The sequence below is a fragment of the Anser brachyrhynchus genome (assembly GCF_964034855.1).
Source record: "Anser brachyrhynchus genome assembly, chromosome: 6".
Lineage (NCBI taxonomy): Eukaryota > Metazoa > Chordata > Aves > Anseriformes > Anatidae > Anser > Anser brachyrhynchus.
In genome coordinates, this window is record NC_137700.1 from 22,191,445 (window position 1) to 22,215,982 (window position 24,538).

Consider the following 24,538-nt stretch of genomic DNA (forward strand, 5'->3'; position numbering starts at 1 on the left):
TTGGTAAAGTGCAATTTATCACTGTTTAAAATGGTGCCTGTGAATTGAAGTCTTTATCTTCTAGTGGAACAGAAGTCTTTGGATTGGACTAATCCAGGTTGTTTGAAGGATTTGTTTTTGGTTTTGTTTTTCTTGAGATGGTACAATTTACACTGCATTTTTTATTCTCATTAAAGATTGAATAATCTGCTAGTAACCAGTACAAAGGATTTGTGCTTGCAGTAAATCAGTATTTGGGGGCTTTTATAATAAGAAGTGGAAGTGGGGAGTGTATGTGCAAAAGTGGAAATGTCCAGAGTGAAACTAAGAGGAGAATGGAAAGACAGATCTGTCTTCTCTGTGTAAAGATGGGAAGAATTACCATAAATCTGTTAAATACCAGAGCACTAATTTATTTATTTGTGAAAGAGCACAAATGGTTTGATGTTGTTGGGTTTTAGTAGTGTTGTTGTTTCAAAATTTTTTTCCTAGTTTTATGTTTGAGAGATGCAGCTTCCCAATGTGTCAGCAGCATGTTCTGTTAGGATGTTTCTGCTTTAAGTGACCAAGCATGTAGGCAAGTGATGCAGGGGTGGGAAAGCTGGCTGATGAGTTCAGGACTAATTAAGACCAAAATATAAAGATAAGAAATGAAGGAAAACCCCACGTTATTTTTGAGTAGAGACCTAAAAATGAGATAAGGTTATACAGGTGTATATCTATTATTTATGTATATATATACCTTTTGGTCTCTGTATATACAGTACCTGTATATATACCTTTGGTCTCTTTGCTGGTGATGATGTGGGGAATATTAAGTGAATGTCTGGCTAAGTTTGTACTAGAGCCCTGCTGCCCTCCAGCACTGTAATGCAGAACCTCTGTGAGTAATGGACCAGTTCCTTCTTCGGGTTGCCAAGAAAAGATTTTCAGCTCTGGACACCAATTGCTACAACTGGTAACTTTAATAAATAAATTTGTGAACATTTTCTGGCTTGTGCATTAAGTCCCTTTTCTCCAAATCTAATTTCAGAATATATATATATTTTTTTTTTTTTTTCAGGAATATTATTTTTGAAGGTTGTTACACTGTGAAAACGAAATATGCCATTTCACCATACTATTTTAGGGGACATAAATCATGTGGTTTTTTGGGAGGAAAAACTGCTGAGATTTCTTTTGCCTACATGCTGGGCTTACCAAACAAGTTTGGTTTTATGTAAAGAATTCAGCTTGTGAAAAGAATATTTTGTTTAAATATAATTGATTAGCTTAAGTCAAAACTAACCTCAGTTAAGCATGTGTATTTTCTAACTATGAAGCTTTGCACGTATGGAGATACCAAAAAGTGAAAGAGCGTTGAATCTCTCTTGTTTCAGGCAGCTCCAGCAGTTTGTGACCCTGGTATTGAAACATTTTTGAGGTATTACTGCTTCTAGCCAGGTACTAAGGGAATACAGAGAGGAAAACATAATGCCTCTGTATGAGCGTGTAGCTGTCCTTCACTGTTTGATCTTCATTTATATATCATTTAAGCACCTTTTAAATTGTCAGGATCTCCCTCCAGACAAGTTTCAGCAGTCCCTCCACCTGTATGTCTTACCACCAGAACTGGGGGGAGGGTCACAAAAAACTGTATGAGTACTTGTCAAGTCCTCCTTAGGCTTATAAATTGTTTTCAAGTTGGCTGTGATGCAGGTAATCAGTTCCAAGATGTGCACAAAAGTATATCTGTATTCAGATATACTATCTGAGTGCAGATAGTATATCAGCGCTGTAACACTAAAGAGGTAAGGATTTTCCATAATTAGAAAGAAGTCTAAAAGGCAGAGAGAAAAATGCGCCATTTAAAATAACTGATATTAAGAAATTTAGCAGTGTTCCAAATATCTGTGACTATTTATTCAAATTACTATTGGGTAAAATGCAGTCTTGCTCTTTCCACCAGCTGCAGTCCTGTTTTAATTAGCTTCTTTGTTTCATTTCATTGCTGTTATGCTTATAGCTCCTGACACGGCACCCCTGTGCCCTTCAGCAGTACCCAGTGGGTTAATGCTCTCATTAATTAACAACAACAACAAAAAAATCACAAAGCATCTCAGACTTTCTCAAAGGTTTTAGTGAATGATTACAGTTTTAATGATAGTTTATTTTGCTAGTAATTGGCACTGCTCCTAGTGAATTTTAACTACAGGGAAGCACTGAAAGGGGGTTTAGCGGTTTTTGGTTTTGGATTGTTGATATTTTTCTGGGTTTAGTTTACTTGTAAACTAAAAAGTACAGAAATTTCTCTTAAATGCATAATGTAAACCAAATCAAAGGACAATTAGATTTACAGCTACCATACATGTGAGCATCAAAAACACCTGTTTTTTCTAACAAGTACCTGGTCTGTATCCAATTGAGGACTTGTTCAGGTGCTTTGCATGGCTGTGCAAAGGTGGTTTCTCCTGCCAGCTGCCCTGGCTCTGGCTGTCCACATGGGCTGAAGAGCACATGCACTGTGGCTTTATAACGATATTACCATCACTAGTGCTTGTATGAAAACATCAGGTAGACATTCCACGTGTGCTGTTTAATCCATTTGTGCATACACAGTTAGCATTGGATTTATGACTGCTGTACTAGCCAGCTTGTCAGTATGTACTTTGTAGGCATAATGTCTCCAAGAAGCATCAGGCTTGCCACGTACACATCCTTCTGCAAGGAAAGCCAGGCCAAAATTTCAGCTTTGGAGTTACTCCATAATGTTTTTAGGGAGTAAAGTCTAGGGCAAAGATTTTTCAAAATACTTAAATATTTTTATACTTATTGGTAACTGTAATGCAAGACATAACTCTAACTAGATTCTACTTATTGGTTGATTTTTTTTTAGTATCAGAAATGTCAAAAGGTAAATCATATTTTGGAGAAAGCGCTTCCTATGTCAAATGTTCTTTATTTTGAGTGCCCACAACATATTAAAATTAATGTATATAAGAAATTGAGGGCTACTTTAATGCCAACATAAATCCGAGTTTCACATGTCTTTTCATAAAGACATGAATCAAAATTAAGCTCATACTTTTCCAGAAAGCTTAAATGGAGTTGGGTTTGGTAGAGTAGCGTCTGTCTTGGTTTATATCAAATTATCTGAATTTTTTTATACTAGATTGGTTAGAAAAAGAGGAGCAAGTTAGACAAAAAGCTCCCCTGGCCCAGTGCATTTTCTCTGTCAGTTGCCCCTGCAGATGCTCAAGGAAGAGTGTAAGGACTGGGAAACATGCAGAGAGTTAGAGCTCTGCCGAGCTCCAGCCACTCGTAGCTGTAAAACCTGGTAGACCAAAGCCAGTGTAAGGAACGGCTCTTGGCCAGTTTTTCCTTTCTCAGTTTCTTTTGAACACAAACATCTTAAAATTCTTACTGCAAGAAACATCAACTAATTCGTGTCAAAATTTTGCATCCTGTCAGAGGCATCTGCCAGTATTAGGAGTTGCATAGGTGTCAATTCAGAAATGCCATGGTAGCATTTAGTTGATTTTCAAAGCCATCATTCATTTGAGGGGTAGAGAATTTTGTCATTAATACCTATTTTCTGATACCTCAGTATTTAAGTGGTAATACTCTCTTCAGTCTTCCTTCTACTTACAAATTCATCCCAAAGTGGGTGAACATGAAAAGAGTAAAACTGCATGCCTACAAAAAACTTCAAAATCCTTCAAAATATGTGTACTTATTAATTCTATAACTATGTGGTCGGTCTTATTTAAAAAATAATAATAAAAAAATCCTTTCCTTCCCTTATCAAGGTGTTTATTTATAGACTTTTTTTGTCATATCATTTCTATATATATATATATATATATATGCCTTGACGTCTGGCACTGAGATGAGAAAAGCTGTATTTTCTCTTTTATTCAGAAATCTTCATTAGGATCCTGAAAATCCTGATAAATCTCTATCCATAGTGCCTGTATAATTTGGGCCTGTTTTGCCTGTTGTCAAATGATTCTTAGGGAATTGTTTTCTTCTGTCGTTCACACACATTCTTGTATACAAGACCCTTGGGCAAGGTGATCCAGAATTAAAATGTGTAGAGAAATTGTTTCCTTCCATGTGTGGTTTTAAAACTCATCTTTTGCATCTAAGTGTGAAAATGAACATTACATGTTTATTGAGAAAATATCTTTTTCAGGATGATCTTAATTATTCTACTGAAAGTATGTAGCTGCTGTACGATTGCTCTTGTGTTCTTGTTAGGGTTTATGGAGCCTGTAATGTTTGCTTGACTTGATGGGTTAGCTTTCAGTAGCAGTGCTGGTGTTCCCAATTAAATTACAATTAAAGCTGGTTTTAAAGTTCAGCTTCCTTAAAGAATAAAATAGAATATCTCCTTCTCTAAAATAACAATATGCTTTTTGAACAAAATATTATCTGAACATTTATAAATGAACTATCTAATTAGTTTGAGGTAGTTAACAAAGAGAAAAAAATACCTTGCATTTTAAAGGCAAGCAAAGGAGTAACCTTACATGTATTTGTGTGCATATATATATTTAGATACACTTACATTTATTTGAGTATGTATATACCTATATTTGTATATATCCACATATGAAATTATCTGTTCTCTCTGGTCCTAATACTCATTGTAGGGATCTAATGTAGACACAGATGATCCATCTGCTCACAAATAAGTGGCATTTTGTGCATCAGCTATAGTAAAACAAACAAAAAGATGGTAATTAAGCTATTGACTATTTATAATTGTCTAGGTTATGAGACAGAATTGGGAAATAATTCAGATATGCCCTTAACAGTGCTAATATTAGAAATATTCTACAGTTATTTCCTTTGCTTTTATATATATTTACATGAAAATGTCACACCATTATTTAGGAGAAAAAAAACCTGACAAGATGACTTTAGCCTGGGGCTACATTCAACCATGTGTATTAGTGACCCAGAGATATCTGCTATTACAGTATATCTAAACCAAGTTTTGGAAGTCCGGAAAGCTTATGGTTAGAAATTGAAAAGAATTTTACAACTCTACTATCACGGCATGGACAAATATATTAGTATGGCCACAAGGGTTTTAAAAACATGTAGCCTTGTATGGGGACTGGACACTAAAATCTTGTACAGCTAAGACACAGTTGTGGTTGGCTGTGTTCTGTGTTAAACACAACTTATCCTTACAAATTGTATAGCATCTAAATACAGCTCTAATTCTTCATTGCCTGAGTTTCAGAAGACTTTTTTTTATTACTAATTTTTCATGTGGGCCTTACTCAAGTGTTTCAAATATTTTGGTAATCTCAGTGGCGTTTAGTAACAGTTTTTGTTTGGAAATGTTAGTGGAGCTATTTCAGTAATATTTGAATTCAGTGTTACTGAATTACTGACTGTTACTGAGTGCATACATACCCTTATAGCCGATAACAATTTGTCCCTTGTAAACCATTATTTTAGGGTTAATATTATTTTTCCTTAAGTTGGCAGAGAGAGGAAGTCTTTGCAAAATAAGAATGTTTCTTGAACTTCAGCTGTCTTACAACTTTGACTTTGTGCTGTTGAGGATTATAACTTATGCTGAATTTTCATTGCTTCTGGTGTAATTATTCATATCTTTTTCCTTATGGTATTGAAATAATTAATCTCTGCAGGTAGACATGATCAAAACAATATTAGCTCAGAATGATTAACTGTAATTATTCCTTTGCTCTGCTGTTTAGGGCCACTGTGAAAAATTATTCATTTTTAACTTTGTAAATAGGCAATAATAGGAAAATTTATTTTCAGAATGTTTTATGGAAGTATTGAACATTCCTGTCTGCATCTAGATTTCTAAGAGACATAAATCATGTTGAAGGAAATTTCTAAGCATTAAAGTTGTTGACTGTGGAAGAGTAAGATTTATTATATGCATTTCCTCCCTATTTGTATAATTACATTCTTTTGAAATCTTACTCGTTTTCTGTCATCACCACTTGGTTCTTTTTCACCACAATGAATTCCCACAGAAATGATGCTTAGACTGTTGCTAATGCTGATACCTGTTTTTCTTTATGGTTCCCAGTAGTCCATCGTGCATAAAATAAGAAACTCACAGTGGTCGACTGTTGGTTTCCTGTGTATCTTCAGTCCCTTTCTGTAGGAGATACTAAAGTTTAATACTGAGAAAAAAATTCTCACCAAGGTATTATGTGAGGTAGGGATGTCAATGGAAGTGGGACAAGTGGGGCTCTATGGACGCTTTTTGGAGCCATTTTTGGACCCTGCTCCAGTCCGAAAAGGAGAAGCAAACTAAAGGAGCCAGGAACCCCACCCTAGACATATTTCTTCCTCCCCAGTCTTTGAGTTGGTGTTGGATTTTTCCAACCAATCTGTTAGTCAGGCATTGGAACAGGTTGCCCAGGGAAGCGGTGGAGTCACCATCCCTGCAGGTGTTTAAGGAAAGGTTGGATATGGTGCTTAGGGACATGGTTTAGTGGGTGACATTAATAGTAGGGGGATGGATGGACCAGATGATCTTGGAGGTCTTTTGCAACCTTAATGATTCTATGATTCTATGTTGTTTTTAACCTGTGAAGAAATTCCCTTTGCCAAAGGAAGCCTGGGATTCAAGCACAACCTTTGACTAGTGACTGAAAGTTACATCTGTCTGTATTTTATATAAATATAATCTCAATTTTGCCATTTCAGTGTAGGAACAAACTTCCTTCCGTGTTGAAGATGTCGTCTTGGTTGCTTCCTCTTGCATGGCTTCTCTGGCAGAGTCAGTGGTAGGATTCACTCCTTGCTTAGATCAACAGCTGAATCATTTAATTTGGATGTGGGTCAGATTCATATATACAGAATTACAGATCTGTTAAAGTTGAGAAATTTGCAGTGTACCATTTAATTTCCTGTGATTTCACTATTGTAATTCATTACTGTTGTTTTTGGCAGATGCAGTCTTTACTGAAGAAAGTAGCTAATTGAATTCAATTATTCATCGAAGCTAATGCAAACTTTGTTTACACTAATAGAGGTGTCCTTGGAAAGATTTTCATTTTGGATGGAAGTTTTTGCTAAAATAATGGAGAAACAGGTTTTCTATGCCTAGGTTCTTCCTACGCCTAGGTTTCAGCCTTTATATGTGTGTTTTAAACACCTCCATAATATTCATTAGAAAAATACGCCTTTCCTTCCCATGTTATCTGTCTTTATTCACAGGGATGCTCTTTGTAAATGGCTGTTCACATAAATAATCCTTCTTTAAACAAGAACAGTGGGATAACTCTTGTTGATAAAGAACGGTCATTAATAAAGTCACAGTTTATAACATGAACTGAGTTCTCAGTTGTGCATTCTGTGGCCCAAAGCAGAAAAAATATGTAGAACAAGTTTATAGTTTGCTCCCAATTTAGGACAAGATCAGTAGTTCATATGCTAAGCTGGAGTCTAGTAGAAGAAAACTGGTGGTAGGAGGGAATTTTATATGAAGGATATCTAAGATCTTCCTGTGTATGAGCTATGTATTGACTGTTATACAGTAAAGCATGAAATAATTACTGTTTCATTGCCATTTGATGTCCAAAATGCATTTATTTGTTTGTTAAATATTCATCTTGCTTGAGAATTGCAGGGAAGATTTCTTGATAGCTTTCCTGGTGAGGTATGTATGCACTGTAGAGTATGTTGTTATGAAGCTGTCTGTCACCTCATCAGATTTCTTTTATTTTGCTCTGCCCTAGGAGGCTTCTTACAGTAGTTCATATTTGGGTTTGGATTTCATATATCCTTTTCCAACACTGTTGAATGTCTTTTTTTAGCAACGTGGTATTACCCAGTGGCTTTCTGCTTTTTGATACAGCACATTAGGAGCATTAAATTTTAGTATTTATTTTGTAGTCTTATTTGTTGAGCTTCTTACTAAGATAATGATGGATTCAAAGAAACATTTCTCAAGTGTGTGACTTAGAATCATAGAATATCCCGAGTTGGAAGGGACCCATAAGGATCATCGAGTTCAACTCCTGGCTCCACACAGGTCTACCCAGAAATTCAGACCATGTGACAAAGAGCACAGTCCAAATGCTTCTTAAATTCCAACAGGCCTGGTGCTGTGACTACGTCACTGGGGAGCCTGGTCCAGTGCACAACAACCCTCTTGGTGAAGAACCTCTTCCTGATATCCAGCCTGAACCTCCCCTGCTGCAGCTTGACACCATTCCCATGGGTCCTGTCACTGGTCACTAAAGAGAATAGATCGGTGCCTTCCCCTCCGCTCCCCCCCATGAGGAAGCTGTAGACCACTATGAGGTCTCCCCTCAGCCCCCTCTTTTCTAGGCTGAACAGGCCAAGTGACCTCAGCCGCTCCTCATCCCTCACCATCTTTGTAGCCCTTCTCTGGACACTCTCCAGTAATTTCACGTCCTTTTTGTACTGTGGAGCCCAGAACTGCACACAGTACTGGAGGTGAGGCCGCACCAGAGCAGAGCGAGACAATCACTTCACTTGTCTGACTAGCAATGCCGTGCTTGATGCACCTCAGGACACAGTTGGCCCTCCTGGCTGCCAGGGCACACTGCTGGCTCATATTCAACTTGCTGTCAACAGATAAAGAGCAGGTAAAGACAGATAAAGAGCAGGTAACTCAGCTGTCTATGCTATCATCTGGATGGCTACCATGTGGGCTGTTTATATTAGGTTAAAAAAAAAAAAAAAGTTAGTTTTGCTGACTGCATTTGAGGGCCTTTGTAGGAGACCTATGAAGCCTGCCCTCCTGCATGCCCAGGTCCCACTTTCCTTCACAGCAGAGCAAGCTGCCTCCAGTTTCCAGCTTAATTCAGATTGTTCTGTGGCTCTGCACCTTCCCTCCTTACTGGTCAAAATATAATGATGGCAGGTCTGTCAGAAAACCCTCAAAAATGTGGGTAAAAGCAATGCTGCTAGTGGAAAATTATCACAATTGGAGTTCTTAGTGTAAAAATACTGTGTAGCTTTGAAGGCGGAGTGCCTCTCTCAAATGATTACATATGGAGTTTGAGATGTTTAGGAATGATCTCATCTGAATTTTTGCAGAGGCTGCACTAATCTCTGACGTGAGATCTAGGGCAGCCTGTAAAGCTGAGTTAGTGTTACTTTTTTCCTGTTTTTCAGGAATAGTGAGTGATGGGGATTTTTTCAGTCTCATTTCTAACGTAATCTGTATTGCATAAAAGATAATGTAGATAAACTAGAAACCTGCATATCAGGTTCACGAAGGTCTGCACATCCGCAGTCAGTTACTTTGGATGCAACACACTAAATCCAAGACTTTATCTTTTGACTTTTACTGGAAGAGCATGCAATTGTAATTCTGGTGTATACTGCTATTTCATTTTTACAACTGTCTCCTTTGTTATCACTTAATGATGTGGTTTACAGCACTAGAGCCTTTTTATGTTAGCCATCAGTTATCTGCACCCTGTCAGGAGCTGGATACTGCCGTTCTGGTTGAAACAGAGCAAGTCTTGCTGAGCAGAGCTGCTGGCAGAGCTCAGCGGGAGCCAGGCCCACAGCCCCCTCTGGGAAGCAGCACATGCCGCGCCGTGTCCTTCAGCTCTGAGCACTCGCACAGGGCCAGTTGCTCCTTAGCACCCCGGCATTGTGCAGAGCCTGGTTAGGGTGCTCTCGCCATCGGGGGTGCCAGGCTGGAGCTCAGCCCTTTCCCTCGGCGCACAGCGTCCAGCTAGCGGAGTGCTACAGCCACCGTGCTAGGCGGCCGTGCTCCCGGGCTTCCCCTGCTATGACATGGCTGCTCAGACGTGCATTCAGAAGGGATTATTTTATGGAGAGCTGTCACTTGTTTGCAGCTGGCAGCTTCTTTCTTCTCCTGAGGGCATGCTGGTGGTACAGGTGTGGAGCAGGGGCATGGCTGCCAATTACCGTAGCTAACCTGGGCGAGCAGCAGAGCTGGCAAGCACGTCACACCGCACACACCATGCCACTGCCAGCCTGCTGCGATGGCCTTGTCTTCAGAGACGCTCCTGTGTTTTGTCTGCAAGCACTGAAGCTTTTTCTGACAGAAGCATGGGGAATTTGCATCATAGAATCAAGGCTGGAAAAGGCCTTCAAGATCATCTGGTCCATCCATCCCCCTACTATCAATGTCACCCACTAAACCGTGTCGCTAAGCACCATATCCAACCTTTCCTTAAACACCTCCAGGGATGGGGAAGGTGTTGCTTGCTCTTTTTTTTTTTTTTAAACTATCTGAATCTATTTTAATTGGTAATTTAGACGAATTTTCCCCAAGTTGCATCTGTTTTCCTTGTGACGATAGCTGGTAAAGTGACATCTCTGTGTTTGACTTAACCCAGGAGCCTGTTCATCCTCTCTTCCTTTTGTCCTTTTTGGGGGGATGAGAGGGCTGGCGGCAGGCTGAGGTCAACCCACCCTCTACTTGTGGGAGGGTGAAAACACGCATATATTGCCCAGCGCAGTTTTCAGGTTGCTTTGTTCTTTTATCCCCTTAGCAAAACATAAAAAGCCCTTTCTCCCCTGCACGCATGCTGTAGCATTTACCACTATGGTATGCTTTTTAGTTGAGGGGACACAGCTTTGGTGTTGCGCTGTCAGCCAACAGACATCTGAATGACCCTTTTTCCTTTGCACCTTCTCTTAAAACTTCAAACTTCTTTATACCCCATAGGTTTAATTGTGAAATTTGGAGGGAGGAAAGGGGTCAGTGGGTCTGCGAATGAATTCAAGGACCAAAAATTCTCGTGTACTAAGAGAACAGCAGCAGGAGGCATGGCTAGGAGGAGTGTTTGTGTTGAATCCAGAGCTGTTTGTTCATTTGGTTTTCAGGGTTATTACTTGCAAAGTTCTCTCAATATTAAAATTCAGAAATGATGACTCCTAAAACGTGAGTTGGATTTCTGTCCTTAATCTCAATTGGTCTTGATTTCACGCAGTTTATCTATCTGAGGATAGTTATAAATTGATTAATTTTCAGAATATAATTTTGTGAGTATTCAGTTGCTGCCAACAAAGTATTGGAGAAACAACCTCTATCTCACCTATATTTAAAGCCATAAAGCTCTGTGTGTGTGTGTAAGGTTCATTTGGTGCTACTCACATTCTTACAAAGCCACTGCTGAGGAAGTTCTATTTACCTTTGCAGGTCATTTTCCTTCTTTAGTCTGAAAAAAAAAAGTAGTTTTTAGTTAATTGTTATCCGTTTATATTTTTTCATTAATATTTTTTCATCTTTTTCAAAATACACATGGGATGCTGACCCTACACAGACGATCTGTGAAATAAAAATTGGAATTTCTGTTTCGCTCTATGTGACCCTTGGCATCAGTTAATGTAGTTTCTGAGTATGTTGTGTCTAAATATTTGCTCACTCATGAATTTCCAGGCTGAGTAAAGAGGAGGAGAGAATGTCGGCCTTGTTTTATAGACTGGAGCAATGGGAAAAAAAAATGCACTTGATAATGAATCCTCTATTATTTCTTTTATGTTTTGGGTTTTAATATGCATTTGCCTTTCCCTGTTCTTGCAGTTAACTCCAGTTGGAACAACCATCTTTACAGGGTTTTCTGGAAACAACGGTGCTACTGACATTGATGATGGTCCAAACGGCCAGATAGAATATGTCATCCAGTACAATCCTAATGATAAGGTATGTGCCCTGTAATTTTTTTCCCTTAATTAAAGTATGTATATATATATATTTTTTTTGTGGTGTATATATATATTGACTTTGAAACAATAAATGAATAAGAGGTTGCTATTGGACATCATAAAGAAACTCTAAACTTGAAAACTTCCTGTCATAGATTATCCTTTCTGCCAATGACCCTTGCTTGCCCCATAAACACAGCTATATTTCCTTTTCTTTCATTGCCACACTATTATCAGCATAATTCTTAATCATCAGTCAATAATCCCTTCTTCTCTGGTGTTGTTCACACACTTAATCTTTTTTTTTTTTGGCATGCTTTTTCAGTGTGTGATAGGTAGTTATATTTATTCCTGCACATTTGCACCTAATAGATTCATTGCTAAGAAATATTCATAGGCATAGCTAAGCTACTCTCAACAGAGACATTCCAACTATAATAAATAATAAATAAATAAATATTATATTAATTACATTTATACCTTAAAAACAAAAGCAACAAAACCAAACACTTTTTAAAAAGATACTACTACTGTTTTATTTTAATAATATAGAACACTGCCTATTATCTGTTCAAATGCATCATTTAGAGACAAAAAGCATAAAGAATTAAAATAAATGCTTTTTAGGTTCAGATTTGTGAATTTCTCTATTATTAGGTGTTTTTGCACAGGGGTGATTCGTGTGAAGTGTCCATATGCATTTTCTTGGCAAATTCAAATTATTTTAGCAATTCTTTTTTGTAAATCAAGGTATTTTTTGCCATGGGCTAAGAGCACCATTACTGTGGGTCAGGTGGTGTGATAATTTAAGTATGCTAACCTGAAAATAAATTAATCCTAAGAATAATATAGATGTTAAAGAAGGAAAACAGTATGTAGCATATAGATTTAGTAACCTCATTCATATTCTTTACTGTTACTTAAGGGTAATTTAAATAGAAATGATTTTCTAGGAATACAGCAATCTGATATTCACTCTGAATTAAAAGGGTAGGCATACAGGTTATGATTTAATTTGCTTATGATTTAAGCTATATAACTCATAAATGCTTCTGTCCTATCCACTTAAGTCAACAAGAGTTTAAAGAGCTACTGAATTACTTAGTGCTTTTATTTTTTATATTTTTTCCCTATTCTTTTTTTTCTTAGCTTATAATACTTAACAAGAACAGTTCAAATAATTTCCTCTTTTTCAATAAAGATCTTCGTATCCTCAAAACAAACCAAACTCCAAACCCTTAAATTATTACACACTTCTTTTGAAATATATTGTACCACAGTGAAATAAGAAGAGCTGTCTAGTGTTTAATTTACTGTTATGTCACAGCATTATACTGCTGAAAGGCACCCTGGGACATCATTCTAAAGCATCTCCCACAACTACAGTGGCCTCAAGCCCAGCAGAGAGAGAGAGTTCAGTTAACCACTAACGAAGGGCATTATAGCATGCCCAAGTGGTTTGATCCTGTTTCACCAGAAGAGGAGTTAAAAAGCATTTTTTTTCTTGTTTACCTAGCAAAACTTAATTGATCTTGTTCTCCCAGTCACTGTGGGGAATTGCGAGAGACTTCCCTGTTTGGAACAACTTATTCAGAGTAGTTAGTTACTTTGTTGCTTCTTTGTCTTACTGCTGTTGTATTCCAGATTAAATTAATTGCTGCCTTCCTCAGTAGGTAACCATCATGCATATAATACTGCTTTTACCTAGCAACGTGTTTTAAGTTTGTGCTTGACAGAGGTGATTTGGAAACTTTTTCACTGCAGCTGTTATCTTTCCAGAAATGTAGCAAACTTTCTTCGTTAACCTGGGATACGGTTACTACCCTTGAAAATGATGTGTACAGCTTATTGAGAAATCCCTCTACTTCTAGGATCCTCCCATGTCACATGTTGAAGATGCCCCACAGTGTTGTTTGGCACCAATGACTTATTCTGCTGCCTTAGGAAAAGCTAAAAGTGCTGACGAGTTTTATTAGACCAATTCAACATTAAAAGACAAATCAAAACACAGCAACTGTAAAAACTACAGATGTTACTTGGGGATTCAATTTAGCTTAAATATTTTGTTGTTTAATTTGGAAAATAGATAAAAGTCAAGTAGAAAAAAGAAAGCAAAACATGCTTGATGTTGTTCTGGTCTCTTTAGCTGTTGTGGGGGGGAATGCCATAAAATTTTCCTTGGCTCTGAAAAGCTAAGGGTGAGGTAATGAACTTGCCAAAAAGATTGTCTTCTAATGCAGAGCTAATTGTAGATCTCTGAGGACTCTGTTGATACCTGAAGGTTATTAAGACAAATGCATCTTTACAACAAGTTCCAGACTCCGTCCTTATTAGCTAATTTTACAGAGGTTCATTGTATTATGTTTGGTGAGGATGCAAAATGAAACTTGTTGAGTTTTTCTGAAGATTGGGATATGCATCACACTTTTGCTGTGTTGATTTTTCACATAACATATCCCTGTTTGGGGATCAAATTGAATTGGTATCCTGGTGACTTTCCCTTTCTCAGAGTTTACCTAGCAGCATTTTGCCACGCATACATTGAAACTTAGAATGTTATCTGTGCAGTGTTTCACATCATGCTCCTGATTTATGTTGCAAAGCTTCCATGGAGGCCATAAGTGACCTACGCAAAATACAGAGGAATATGGCCGGTGGTTACCTTAGGTGTTTTTTACCCCACTGGGGGAGTTCTGGGACATCACAGCTCTGTTTGGAGCTGTTTTCTTTTGTGTGAAAGAAACTTAATTGGACATAATGCTCCCGGTAACATTTCCTTTTATTACAAAGTTGCAAGTTGAACATAATTTCTGCGCCAGTAGGATTCTGTTGGAAATTTCATTGTCTGCTGTAGCAGAGAGATGAGCAGTATTCCCAACAGCTTCACTGGTTCTGTTACACTTCGTTGACTCTGCAGCTGTGTGCAGTAAGTGTGTATATTGGGTACCTGAGTGCGTGAGGTACAACTCAGACAAACCAGGTATATGCAGCTTGAAGCTCCAGTTAAAAACAAACAAAAAATCCTTTCCTTTTGGATGTATACATCATTGCCACGGATGAATCAATGATGTTTTTAGCTGTTCACATTTTTTCAATAGATCTTATTGGGGGGAAGAGAAAATGTTTCTCTTTTGTGTACTAGGTATATAGTGCTTGGTCTTATTTTCTTTTTATCTTGAATGGTAGTTTAATGAAAAAAAATAAAAAAGGTGGTGATGGGGATATGTAGCCTACTGTGGCTTCTCCAAAGCACACAACCTTGTTACAAAGGGTAAATTGCCTCCTCTCCTGTGCACCTGCACAAGCGAATAGCAGAATTGCAGGAGATACTTTTATTTTACTTTGAGCTGCTTGCATTCTAGACTAGAACCTAGGATCATAGCAGCACCACCACTTCCTTTTAATCCGGTTTAAGATAGGTGGGAAAGATTGTGGCTTGGGCTGGGTATAGGGACTGTCCTACAGCAGTGCTGGCCAATGGCTGTGGGCAGCTTCAACAGAGATCCAGGATGTACATGTTTTGGATAATCAGGCTAAGGCAGTGATGCACGGAAAAACTTATGTTTGTCTTATGTGTACTGCTCGTTATGGAGAAAACAGAAGCAGACTTCTTTCAATTAGAAGATAGGAAATGCTCTTTTTTCCCCCCATGACAGAGATCAAACAGTGGAGCAGGAGCCCAGAGAGGTGGTACAATCTCTGTCCTGGGAGATACGCAGCCCCAACTGGCCAAGGCACAGAGCAGCCTGTGTGAGCTTCTGTGATCTCTGCCAACCTCATGTCCTCTGATTCTTTAGAACTCTAAAACCTGCCCTGACATAGTAGAGATTTTGCTTTTTTTGTCAGATGTTTTACCATCTGTGCACAGTCCATCTTTCTAGAAAGCACTGCAAGTTGCTTTGAACTCTTTGAATTTAAAAAGTGTAATTCTTCAAATGGTTTTGTGCTGTCCGTCAGGTAACGATAATGTGGAACCATTATATTTCTGCTGCTTAGAGCATGGAGCTGAATGACCTGGAAGTGTTGTTTTTTTTTTTTTAATTTTCCCAAAAGGCTAATTTTATGTCTGAACCCAGGAAGTGACCCTTGCCATCCTGCTGCCTCTGGGCTTCAGAAACAATGCTGTTTCACCATTTTAAGCTAGGTGAATATTTTGTGTTATGAGGACTTCTGTACAAAAGCATTTTGATATTTATTTTTTGAAGCTTTTCAAGGAGAATCAGTTCTGTTCTCTTGGAGTAGGCAGGTGACAAAGCAGCGTCATTCTGCCGGAAAGCATAAAGGAGCTCTTGATATTCCTGACTTCCTGCATATGCTGGCTCATTTCAGTTTTGGATGGAAATGCAGCTGAGCTGTGCTGTGTACATCTTCTAATTGCCTTGGAGCTTTGTTAACAATTTGGATTGCAGCAGGAATAAATGGAGTCTGCAGAACGATCGCAGGGATGTGCACGGGGTGGTTCTGATGGGCCACCTTCAGAAGCTGTCGCACAAGCCCACACTTGGACACTGCACTACACATCACCCTGAGCCACTGCATTCATTGCTGTACTGGAGAGAGAGGGGACTCCAGATGCAGGCAGTTGGGGATGAGGCTAAAGGTTTTGTTTTTGTGCTGAAGTTCCACTGATGCTTATTAACAGTTCAGATTGTAGTCTCCTACTTCAAATGCATCCTCATGGCAAGATATGCCAAGGAAAGGCAATGTTTTGAAAGTGCCCTGGCTGCTCCTGAGCTGCAGAGTCTTTTCCAGCTGGTTCTTGCCTTTTTAACCAGAGATAAACGGGCTAAAGCAGCAATGGGGATCTTCCTCATGAGTTAGAAGTGGTGCGTGTGTGTGTGTGTGTGAGTGCAAACAGCATCAACTTATACAGTAGTCAAAAATATTACTGTTACTTGCATAGTTCACATCCCACTTGATTATTTTTTTTTGATCAAATACCATTAGTAGAAAGAAAGAGACAATAGCAGTGAACCTGCAAAAGCAGTGGACGGGGAGGAGGCCCTTTTATGTCACCTAAGGGAAGAAAAGTACTTTGTACCTCTGCAGTGTTGACTGTTGAGAGGTTTTGGACTGCTCTAGAGCTGTTCCCCATACACCATACCTCAATGTTAATTATATTATACATTGGTAGATTAAAGCATGGAAAGATTTTAATGTGATCAGTTTGATGACAGAACTGGAACCAGATCTCACCTCTGAAACCTGCGTCTTTGCCTGTAATCTTCCCTCAAAATGGATCATTTAACACGGTGAATCCTTTAAAAGTGTGTGTACCCTAGCAGTACCTTCCTGTCATTTGGTGCCATGAATCTGTTTAAGCAAATGTGTGGGACAAATTGAATTTCACCTGATCTACCCAGAAATCTGTATTTTTTAGTGCATGAACATGTGCCTCACTGCCACTGTGAATTGGCACCTAACTGTGTAGAGTTGACATTTAAAACTTTGTCACCCTCATGAAAGCCGGAATAAAGAGTAGGATAAAAAGTACAACGGTAAGGAATTCTTAATCTCCGATACCTGATGCTCTCTTAATGGTGAGGAAAAATAGAAGAAGGTAAGTCAAACTACAGAAACCGCAGACCTAAATTTCCTGTGTTCACATCAGGAGAGGTTTTATGAACATCAGAGTGTAAATTCAGCATGGCAAGTCAGTAAGAAACAGGATAGTTTGACTATCCTGCTCGTGGTCAGAAGGAATAAGTTATGTACAAAGAGTCAGCGAGAATCCTGTTACACACAGAATATTTATTGTGAAGTTCTCATGGGTGGGGAGAAAACACAGTAGACTATTTAAAAGCTCTAATCCGAGAAGCATAAGTAATTTTGGTATACCATCCATTAGATTATCTCATTGTGGCCTATCTGAAATGTGCTTTACCTTTGAAGCATGTTCAATTTTGTGTTGCTGTTTTAACTTCTGCAGACTTCCAACAGGACCTTTGATATTCCTCTCACGTTGTCTGGAGCAGTAGTTCTACGAGAGAGACTAAATTATGAAGAAAAGACTCGTTATTTTGTCATTGTTCAAGCAAATGTAAGTGTGTATCTCTTAATGGCCACTTACCAGTCTTATTTAGGTGAGTTTTTAGGAGAGGAAAGTATCTCTGAAATAACAGGTCTGATGTGCTCTTTTCCTGAAGACCTTATTTAAGATGTACCTGGGTACTTTCTGTCATTGAAAGCTTAGACATTATTAGTGGTTAAAAAAGCTTGCTCAGGGTGGGTAACAGGACAACCTTTTTGGCACTGGGAACAAGTAGCATATTTGAAGAACAGTCCATGCAGAAAAGTGCATTCTGGTGTCACTAAGTGTTCATTTTCTAATACATCTGGCCATGCTAATTTGATGTCAAATGAGTTTAATGGATACAATTTAGTTGTATCCTTCAGGTTTGAAATGCAGTTTTCTATAAAGAGGCGATTTTTCTTTCAAGTCATATTGCATGGTTATATAGAGGGGTTTTTTTGCACAGTGGCCAGCAGTGGAGAATGCATACCAAGAAGAAAAGTGATGTTTAAACTATATCTAATATATCTGTCATAAGAGAAATTTTTGGTGTCCTTGAGGGCTGTGAAAGCTTTTCTTTTTTTTTTCTTTTTCCTTTTTTGCCATTCTGATAATGGCTGAAATGAGAAATTTTCCGCTGTTTACCACTGTTGTGATACTACTTCATTTGTGGGGAAAATGAGGGTGCTCTGAAGCAACCTTAACATAGCTTTATAGTAACATAAATTCACTCATTTATATTACTGTCATTTTTCTGATACAGAATTGCAGATACATTTTTTTGGGGGCATATATTCTGTGGCATGTTCAGCATTTTTTCTCTGAGGGTGTCTCAATGCTTTTTGCACTTAACTATACCTCAAGATACTTCCTGGCCCATGCAGTTGTGCCTGTTAAAACAAGTCATTTTGCCTGAGTAACAACTTGCTGATCTCTTGAACAGAAATATGGGAGGGCACAAAACTCTTCATGCTTGTTTTGCTTTTTGTTTCGATCAGTGATTAATTCCGCAGATCACCACTCTGTATTCACAGCTCTCTTCCTTTGATGTTAGAACTGTAAGTTTCGTGAGTTTGTCCTCTCCAAGAGAAGCAGCTCGGGTAGTTGAGGAGGTCGTGTTTTTCAAGAGAAAGGAGGCTTACATGGAGCCTGGCGTGCAGCAGTGCAAACACCTCGCATCAGGAGGGACACCTATTGCTCGTGCAGGGTGACCTGCTGGTGACGGTGCAGCTTGTGATGCACAGTAGCAGTGCCACAAAGCAATCTCTCGTTACTTTGCTCGCTCCTTCTGGTACATGTCCTTACACGATAAATGGCCACCTTTGGGCTACACAGCTTGGGATGAGAGCTATGCTGATAGCTTCGACATTTTTATAATGAGGCAGCTCACATGATTGAACCATCTTCCTAGGACAGTTGTTCTCTCAGAAATACTTACAAGGGAACTGAGTTCACTGAAGTTATTTAGTGATCACTGAAAAGTAACTAATCTCAAAGAAAGGTTCTAATTAACCTTTATAGCCTTCTTTAGGAGTTTGCTCTGTGCATCCTTTCATTTATCATTGCCGGGGCTCGATTCTTGGGCCAGTTCTGTTTGACATATTTCCCAACAATCTGGATGCAGAAGCAGAACGCATCCTCGGCAAGTTTGGCAGGGATGTTAAGCTGGGAGGTGCTGCTGATCCCTGGAGGCCTCACAGAGCGGTCTGGGTGCGTCAGGGCACCGGGCGACCAGCAGCAGCACGAAGCTCAGCCAAGGGAATGCCGGGTGGCGTGTGGAGAGGCCGGGCGTAGGCTGGAAGGTGCATGGCTGCAGCAGCTCACAGGAGGGCCCTGTGCCTCAGGGGGTGTGTTACACGTGGTGCGGCCGGCCGGTCAGAAGAGGGGGGCCTCTTGTTTGGTGATGGTGCGGCCTCGCCTTGAGTGGTACGAGCAGTTCTGTGCTCCCCAGCATACAAAGGATGGGCAAGTCCTGGAAAGCATCCAGAAGAGGGCCAGAAGCTGGTAAGGGGCTGGGAGGCAGGTCCTGGGAGGAGAGGCTGAGGCCACCTGGGCTGTCAGGCTGGAGAAGAGGAGGCTGAGAGGAAGACCTCGCTTCCCTGGGGAGGGAAGCGCAGAGGCAGATGCCAGGCTCTACTCCTGGTCACCTCAGAGCTGCACCAGGGAGGGTCAGACCAGATGGAGGGGAAGTTTCTGTACCGTGAGAGTGCTCCAGTACTGGCCCGGGCTTCCTGGGGAGGTGGTCAGTGCCCCACACCTGCCAGTGTTCAAGAGGCCTTTGGACGGTGCCCTCCTCAATATTTGCTTTCACTTCTGGTTAGCTCTGAAGTGGTCAGGCAGTGAGACTTGATGGTCTTTGTAGGTCCCTCCCAACTCATCTGTTTTGTTCTGTTTTTCAAAATATTGCATGCTGCACTTAATTCTCTCAATTGCATGCAATCATACTTGTATTCCACTGATTACATTAGCAGTGAGTGTTTATTGCTCTTGCATCCTGAAGACATTACGTGAAATTAATCATCCTGTATCTGTGCTTTGATCCAGTATTACTCAAAGGCATACAGAAAGGGGATGTAAAAACAAACAGATGAGTTGATGGTGAGGATTGTTCCACTTCTCATTGTTGTTGGCATTGTTTTTCATCATTGGCCATGAAGAAAGTTAAATTCAGAAATTCCCACATTTCATGACTAATACCATAAAGAGGTTCCAAGAACTGAGTGGATTGCAAACAAGGAAAAAATATACATTTAGTATGGCTTAGAGGAATGACCTATTTCCTATATGCGGAGGATGATATTAAACAGCATAAATACCTGTTTTAAAAACAATTGCTTTTGTCTTTCCTGTTAATGATAGCCTAGAATAGGAGGGTAAGACATAACTGATGACCCATATTCCTTCCAAGAGATTTTGTTTTTATAAAGAAAAGCCACCACAACAATTAGTCTTTTAAAATGGAAACACTTTATATTGTTTTGAAATAAATACTGGATAGTCATGCTGTTTCTTCACTATAGTTGTAAATGAAGAAAGAAGAGGTAAATTATTGCTAGTGTGTACATTGGTCAGCATATAGAAATAATCTGGGTCGTTCCCACATTTCAAGGAAGTATAACTTTATTCCTTAACATCTGGAGAGAAAGAAATGGAGACAACTTTCAGTAGTCAGTATTGTCTCCCAAATCCATTAAAAAACAAAAGAAAACCACAACAAACCATGATGTGTTGTAAAGAATGTCATGCAGCATGGAGATCTTTTTAGCTGCACCATCTTTGTTGTGGACAGAACTATTCTTCAGCCTTTTAAAACCTGAACAGTGTAACTCATTCTCCAGACAAGTTGGCTTTTGACATGAGAAACACATTTCCCCAGTCTGGAGATCTTGGATCCCTCTCATTGCTGTGCTCTAGCTGTTTTTTTGTGGGGGCAAGGGTAGGGAGGTGCTAAGATCGGTATTAAACGGTGGTCCACAAAGGTGGATTGGGCATTAGAGTGGAGGGGCTATCCACTGCCAATTAGAAAAGAAAAGGTTACTGCTTAAGGGTTTTTTATTTATTTATTTTATTTATTTATTTCTGTATTTATTTATTCCTTTTAATTGCTGTTCTTTTGTACCCTACTGCATAATATTTGGACCCTAAGCATCCTTTTGGCCTATACAAAGGCTGTTATACAAGGCAGCATAAGAGGAGTTTTTGGAAGTTATTATGTAGAATCTTCATGACTGGAATGGTTACGCATCTTGTCCTTGCCTTTAACTTGAAACCCTTCTGTAGATTGTGATTTCAGAGTGTCTTGTGAAACGTTACTCATTTGCTCCCCAGGACCGAGCCCAGAATCTTAATGAGCGACGGACAAGTACAACCACCCTCACAGTGGACGTGCTCGATGGGGATGACTTGGGACCGATGTTTCTTCCTTGTGTCTTGGTGAATAATACCCGTGACTGTAGACCTCTCACCTACCAAGCGAGCTTGCCAGAACTGACTGATCCTGTAAGTCCTCTTGCTTTTTTATTTTGAGTTTCAAATGTTTGTTTCGTAAGCAGCTGTCATCTTTTTCTGCGGACACAATTGAGAACTGTATCTGGAAGGGTCATGCATGCTTTAATGACAGGTTCTATGTGCTAAAGAGGACAAAACTGGGGTAAAATATATGTAGGAATAGATGGTGAAAATCTAACTTTGATACAGTGGCAAACTGCTCGCTCGCTACAGGGGCTGAATCTGACTGAAGCTCGGTATAGTTACCAAGCTGCTTTCCCTGATCTGTCCATACTCCGCTCTTGAAATATTCTAAAGAAGCACTTCTGAGCAGAGACTCGACATGCTGCTCTATTCAGGATTGTTCCAGACCTTAGGAGAAAGATTCTGGGGGGAGAAGGCAATAGTTACTTGTTCCTGAGAAGATTATTTGTCATTATATCTGGTTGCAAACTAGACACACTAAAAAATGATGTGTGTTTATCCCATGTATCTGCTTGTGCTAAGAATGTCAGTTAATACATTGGTTAGGATAAAGGTCATTAATTTCCCACTGGAAACTTTCCCAGTGAGTCACAAAAAGAAGAGGTGAGAGCTGTGTCAAATCCTGATGCAAGATGGTGCTAATTCCGCCTCGCTACAGAAGAGCTGATGCTTCGTGTGATGGAGGTGTGCATCTTTGTGATGCGAGAAATTCTTTTCAGTTGGAAAATTTGTTTTATGCGAGTTTCTTAACTGATAGTTATTTTTGTCCTTAGATTCATGTGCTTAAGAATACAGAAAGGAAGAACCAGTAGAATCACTGGGCTCATCCCCACCCCAGTCAACACTGACCTTAGGATAACGTTAACTGTTGAATGCCCTTGGTTATTGCAGGATGCTATCCTCCTTCCTCTGGTCAGGAGCCAGGGGAGGTTGGGGCTGTAAATGTGGAGGCCCCTGCTCTTCTCTGCCTTACTCGTCTTGCTGTCCTGAGGTTCCTGTTCTTCTCTGCCTTCCTTCTCTTGCTGTCCTGCACCATGCAGACTTCTTCCATTCCATGAGTTATGGCTTCCTGCTGCCTCTGGCCTCGAGTCCTGCTGCAGATGTGCTTGAGCAGGGACACTAAGCACTGCAGCCACCCTGCTTGGTTGACTCAGATGATGCCCTTAGGAAGTTTCTAAATCTCTCACAGGATTTTTAATCCATTTTAGGACCAGCTGAAATTGGCTCTAATGCATGTCAGCTCATCAGTTGTTTCCAGTACAGGTAACCCGTACAGGTTAATGGTACAGGATGTGGTTTAATTGCCAGTGCAGTCTGAAGCAGGTGAGACAAGGCTCATTGTAATCATGATGTGCAATTAGCATGCTTTCTTGATTAGGGAGGGCTCGAACAAGTTTCAGGGAGGTGATAATAGTTTCAGGTCAGTCTGGAACCCTTAGCAAACTGGATTGTGTCTTACAGTGCACGTGCACCTGTACAGGTGGTTGTTTCTCTGTGCTGGAGAAACTCTTCCTCACAGCTGCATCCTTATTTGTCAGGAGTCTTGGTACTCAGCTTGTACAGCAGAAAATGAGCTGGGAAAGGGAAGGGGATAAACATTCCGTATTTAACCTTATTATACTGATTTACATTTCTCCTTTCACTTCTACACCTTGATATTTGATAAACCTTTCTAATTGCATTGACTGATTTTGACTTTGTGAATGAATGCGTTTGCTTTCAACTCCACATCACTGTGGCTTGGGCATAGTGTCATCTTAAGGTAGCTGGGCAACCACACGTTATTCCCCAGCTCAATATGTGGCCTCATCAGGGTTAGTAGGGTACCCCACCTATGCAGAGAATGACAGTGACCCCATTTTATCTGCACAGATTTGATAGAGTTCCCAGTACAGAGGCAGGTGAGGCAGTAATTGTGAATAACTGGTGTTTGGTTATTGCTTGTTTATTAAATCTAGTTATCTTAAGGTAAAATACAGGTCAGATAATTTTCCTGGTACAGCTCTCACAGATGGAAGGAACCCAGCTCCGTCTCCGTTCTCCTCTTGCTGTGGTCGGCCACATGCTGGGTGCTAGAAGACAAAGCAGTGCCTGCCAAGGAGGCAAGGAAAAATCTGACTAGTGATTAGTTTCCAAGTTGCAAAATACATTCATTTAATTTCACAAGGTACAATCTGTTCAGGTGTCAGCTTTTTTGTTTGCTTTCTGGCTGTTTTGTGTCAAACTGCACCTTGAGAAATCTGATCTATGAAACGAGAAACTGGGTTCTGTTGATAAAAATACCTGCTATTTGCTGTTTATCTATTTGTAGTGCTGCAGCTGTTTGGATAAATGTAAGTGGAAGATGGATGTTTGTACTCAAAGTTTTACCTTGGTACCTCAAATATTTACTTGACTTGTAAATTATAATGCATTTAGACAATAAAGACAATAAATAAAATACTCAGCTAATAAAACAGGTATTGCATTTGTCCTGCAAGAGTGTGATAAGGCGCAGAGAGGCCTGAGCTGTCTGCAGTAGCTAGCGGCTGGCAGTGGACTGACGAGGTGCTCTGCTGTGGTGAAGCAGCCTGGGCAGGGGAGCTCATTCAGAAATAGGTTGGAGATTTCAGCATGATGTGAAATTGTTGCCTTGCACATGGTAGACATGACCTGTATGAGTCCATAATGATCCAAGACTTCACCTACAATGTCAGGTTGTACAAAAGCTGGCAGTGGCCCATATACTTCTCAGAAAGATTTATATGGAGTTAATTTGCACTAGCTCTTTTTTAAAAAAGATGAGAATTTACTACACTGTCAGTTTTGAGTCTTTGGCAAGTATAGCAAATAGAAGAGAATTCTGCTCGCTGTGCTTTTTTAATAGTAGCCACTATGTAGGATAAAGGGCTGTTTTTGTCCAGCAACATCATTTATTTTTTTAATTGCTTT

At 39.7% G+C, this 24,538-nt stretch overlaps 1 protein-coding gene across 30 annotated transcripts in view; it reads left to right on the forward strand.

Annotated features, from left to right (window-relative positions):
• The window catches only part of PCDH15 (protocadherin related 15), a 539,977-nt gene that overhangs the window by 272,420 nt on the left and 243,019 nt on the right, over positions 1 to 24,538 (forward strand). For all 30 annotated transcript variants that reach the window (XM_080598442.1, XM_080598431.1, XM_080598457.1 and 27 more), the window contains 3 exons: positions 11,501 to 11,620; positions 17,552 to 17,662; positions 21,464 to 21,634. In XM_080598442.1, coding sequence (XP_080454568.1) covers positions 11,501 to 11,620; positions 17,552 to 17,662; positions 21,464 to 21,634 — 402 coding nt within the window. The remainder of the gene's footprint in view (positions 1 to 11,500; positions 11,621 to 17,551; positions 17,663 to 21,463; positions 21,635 to 24,538) is intronic.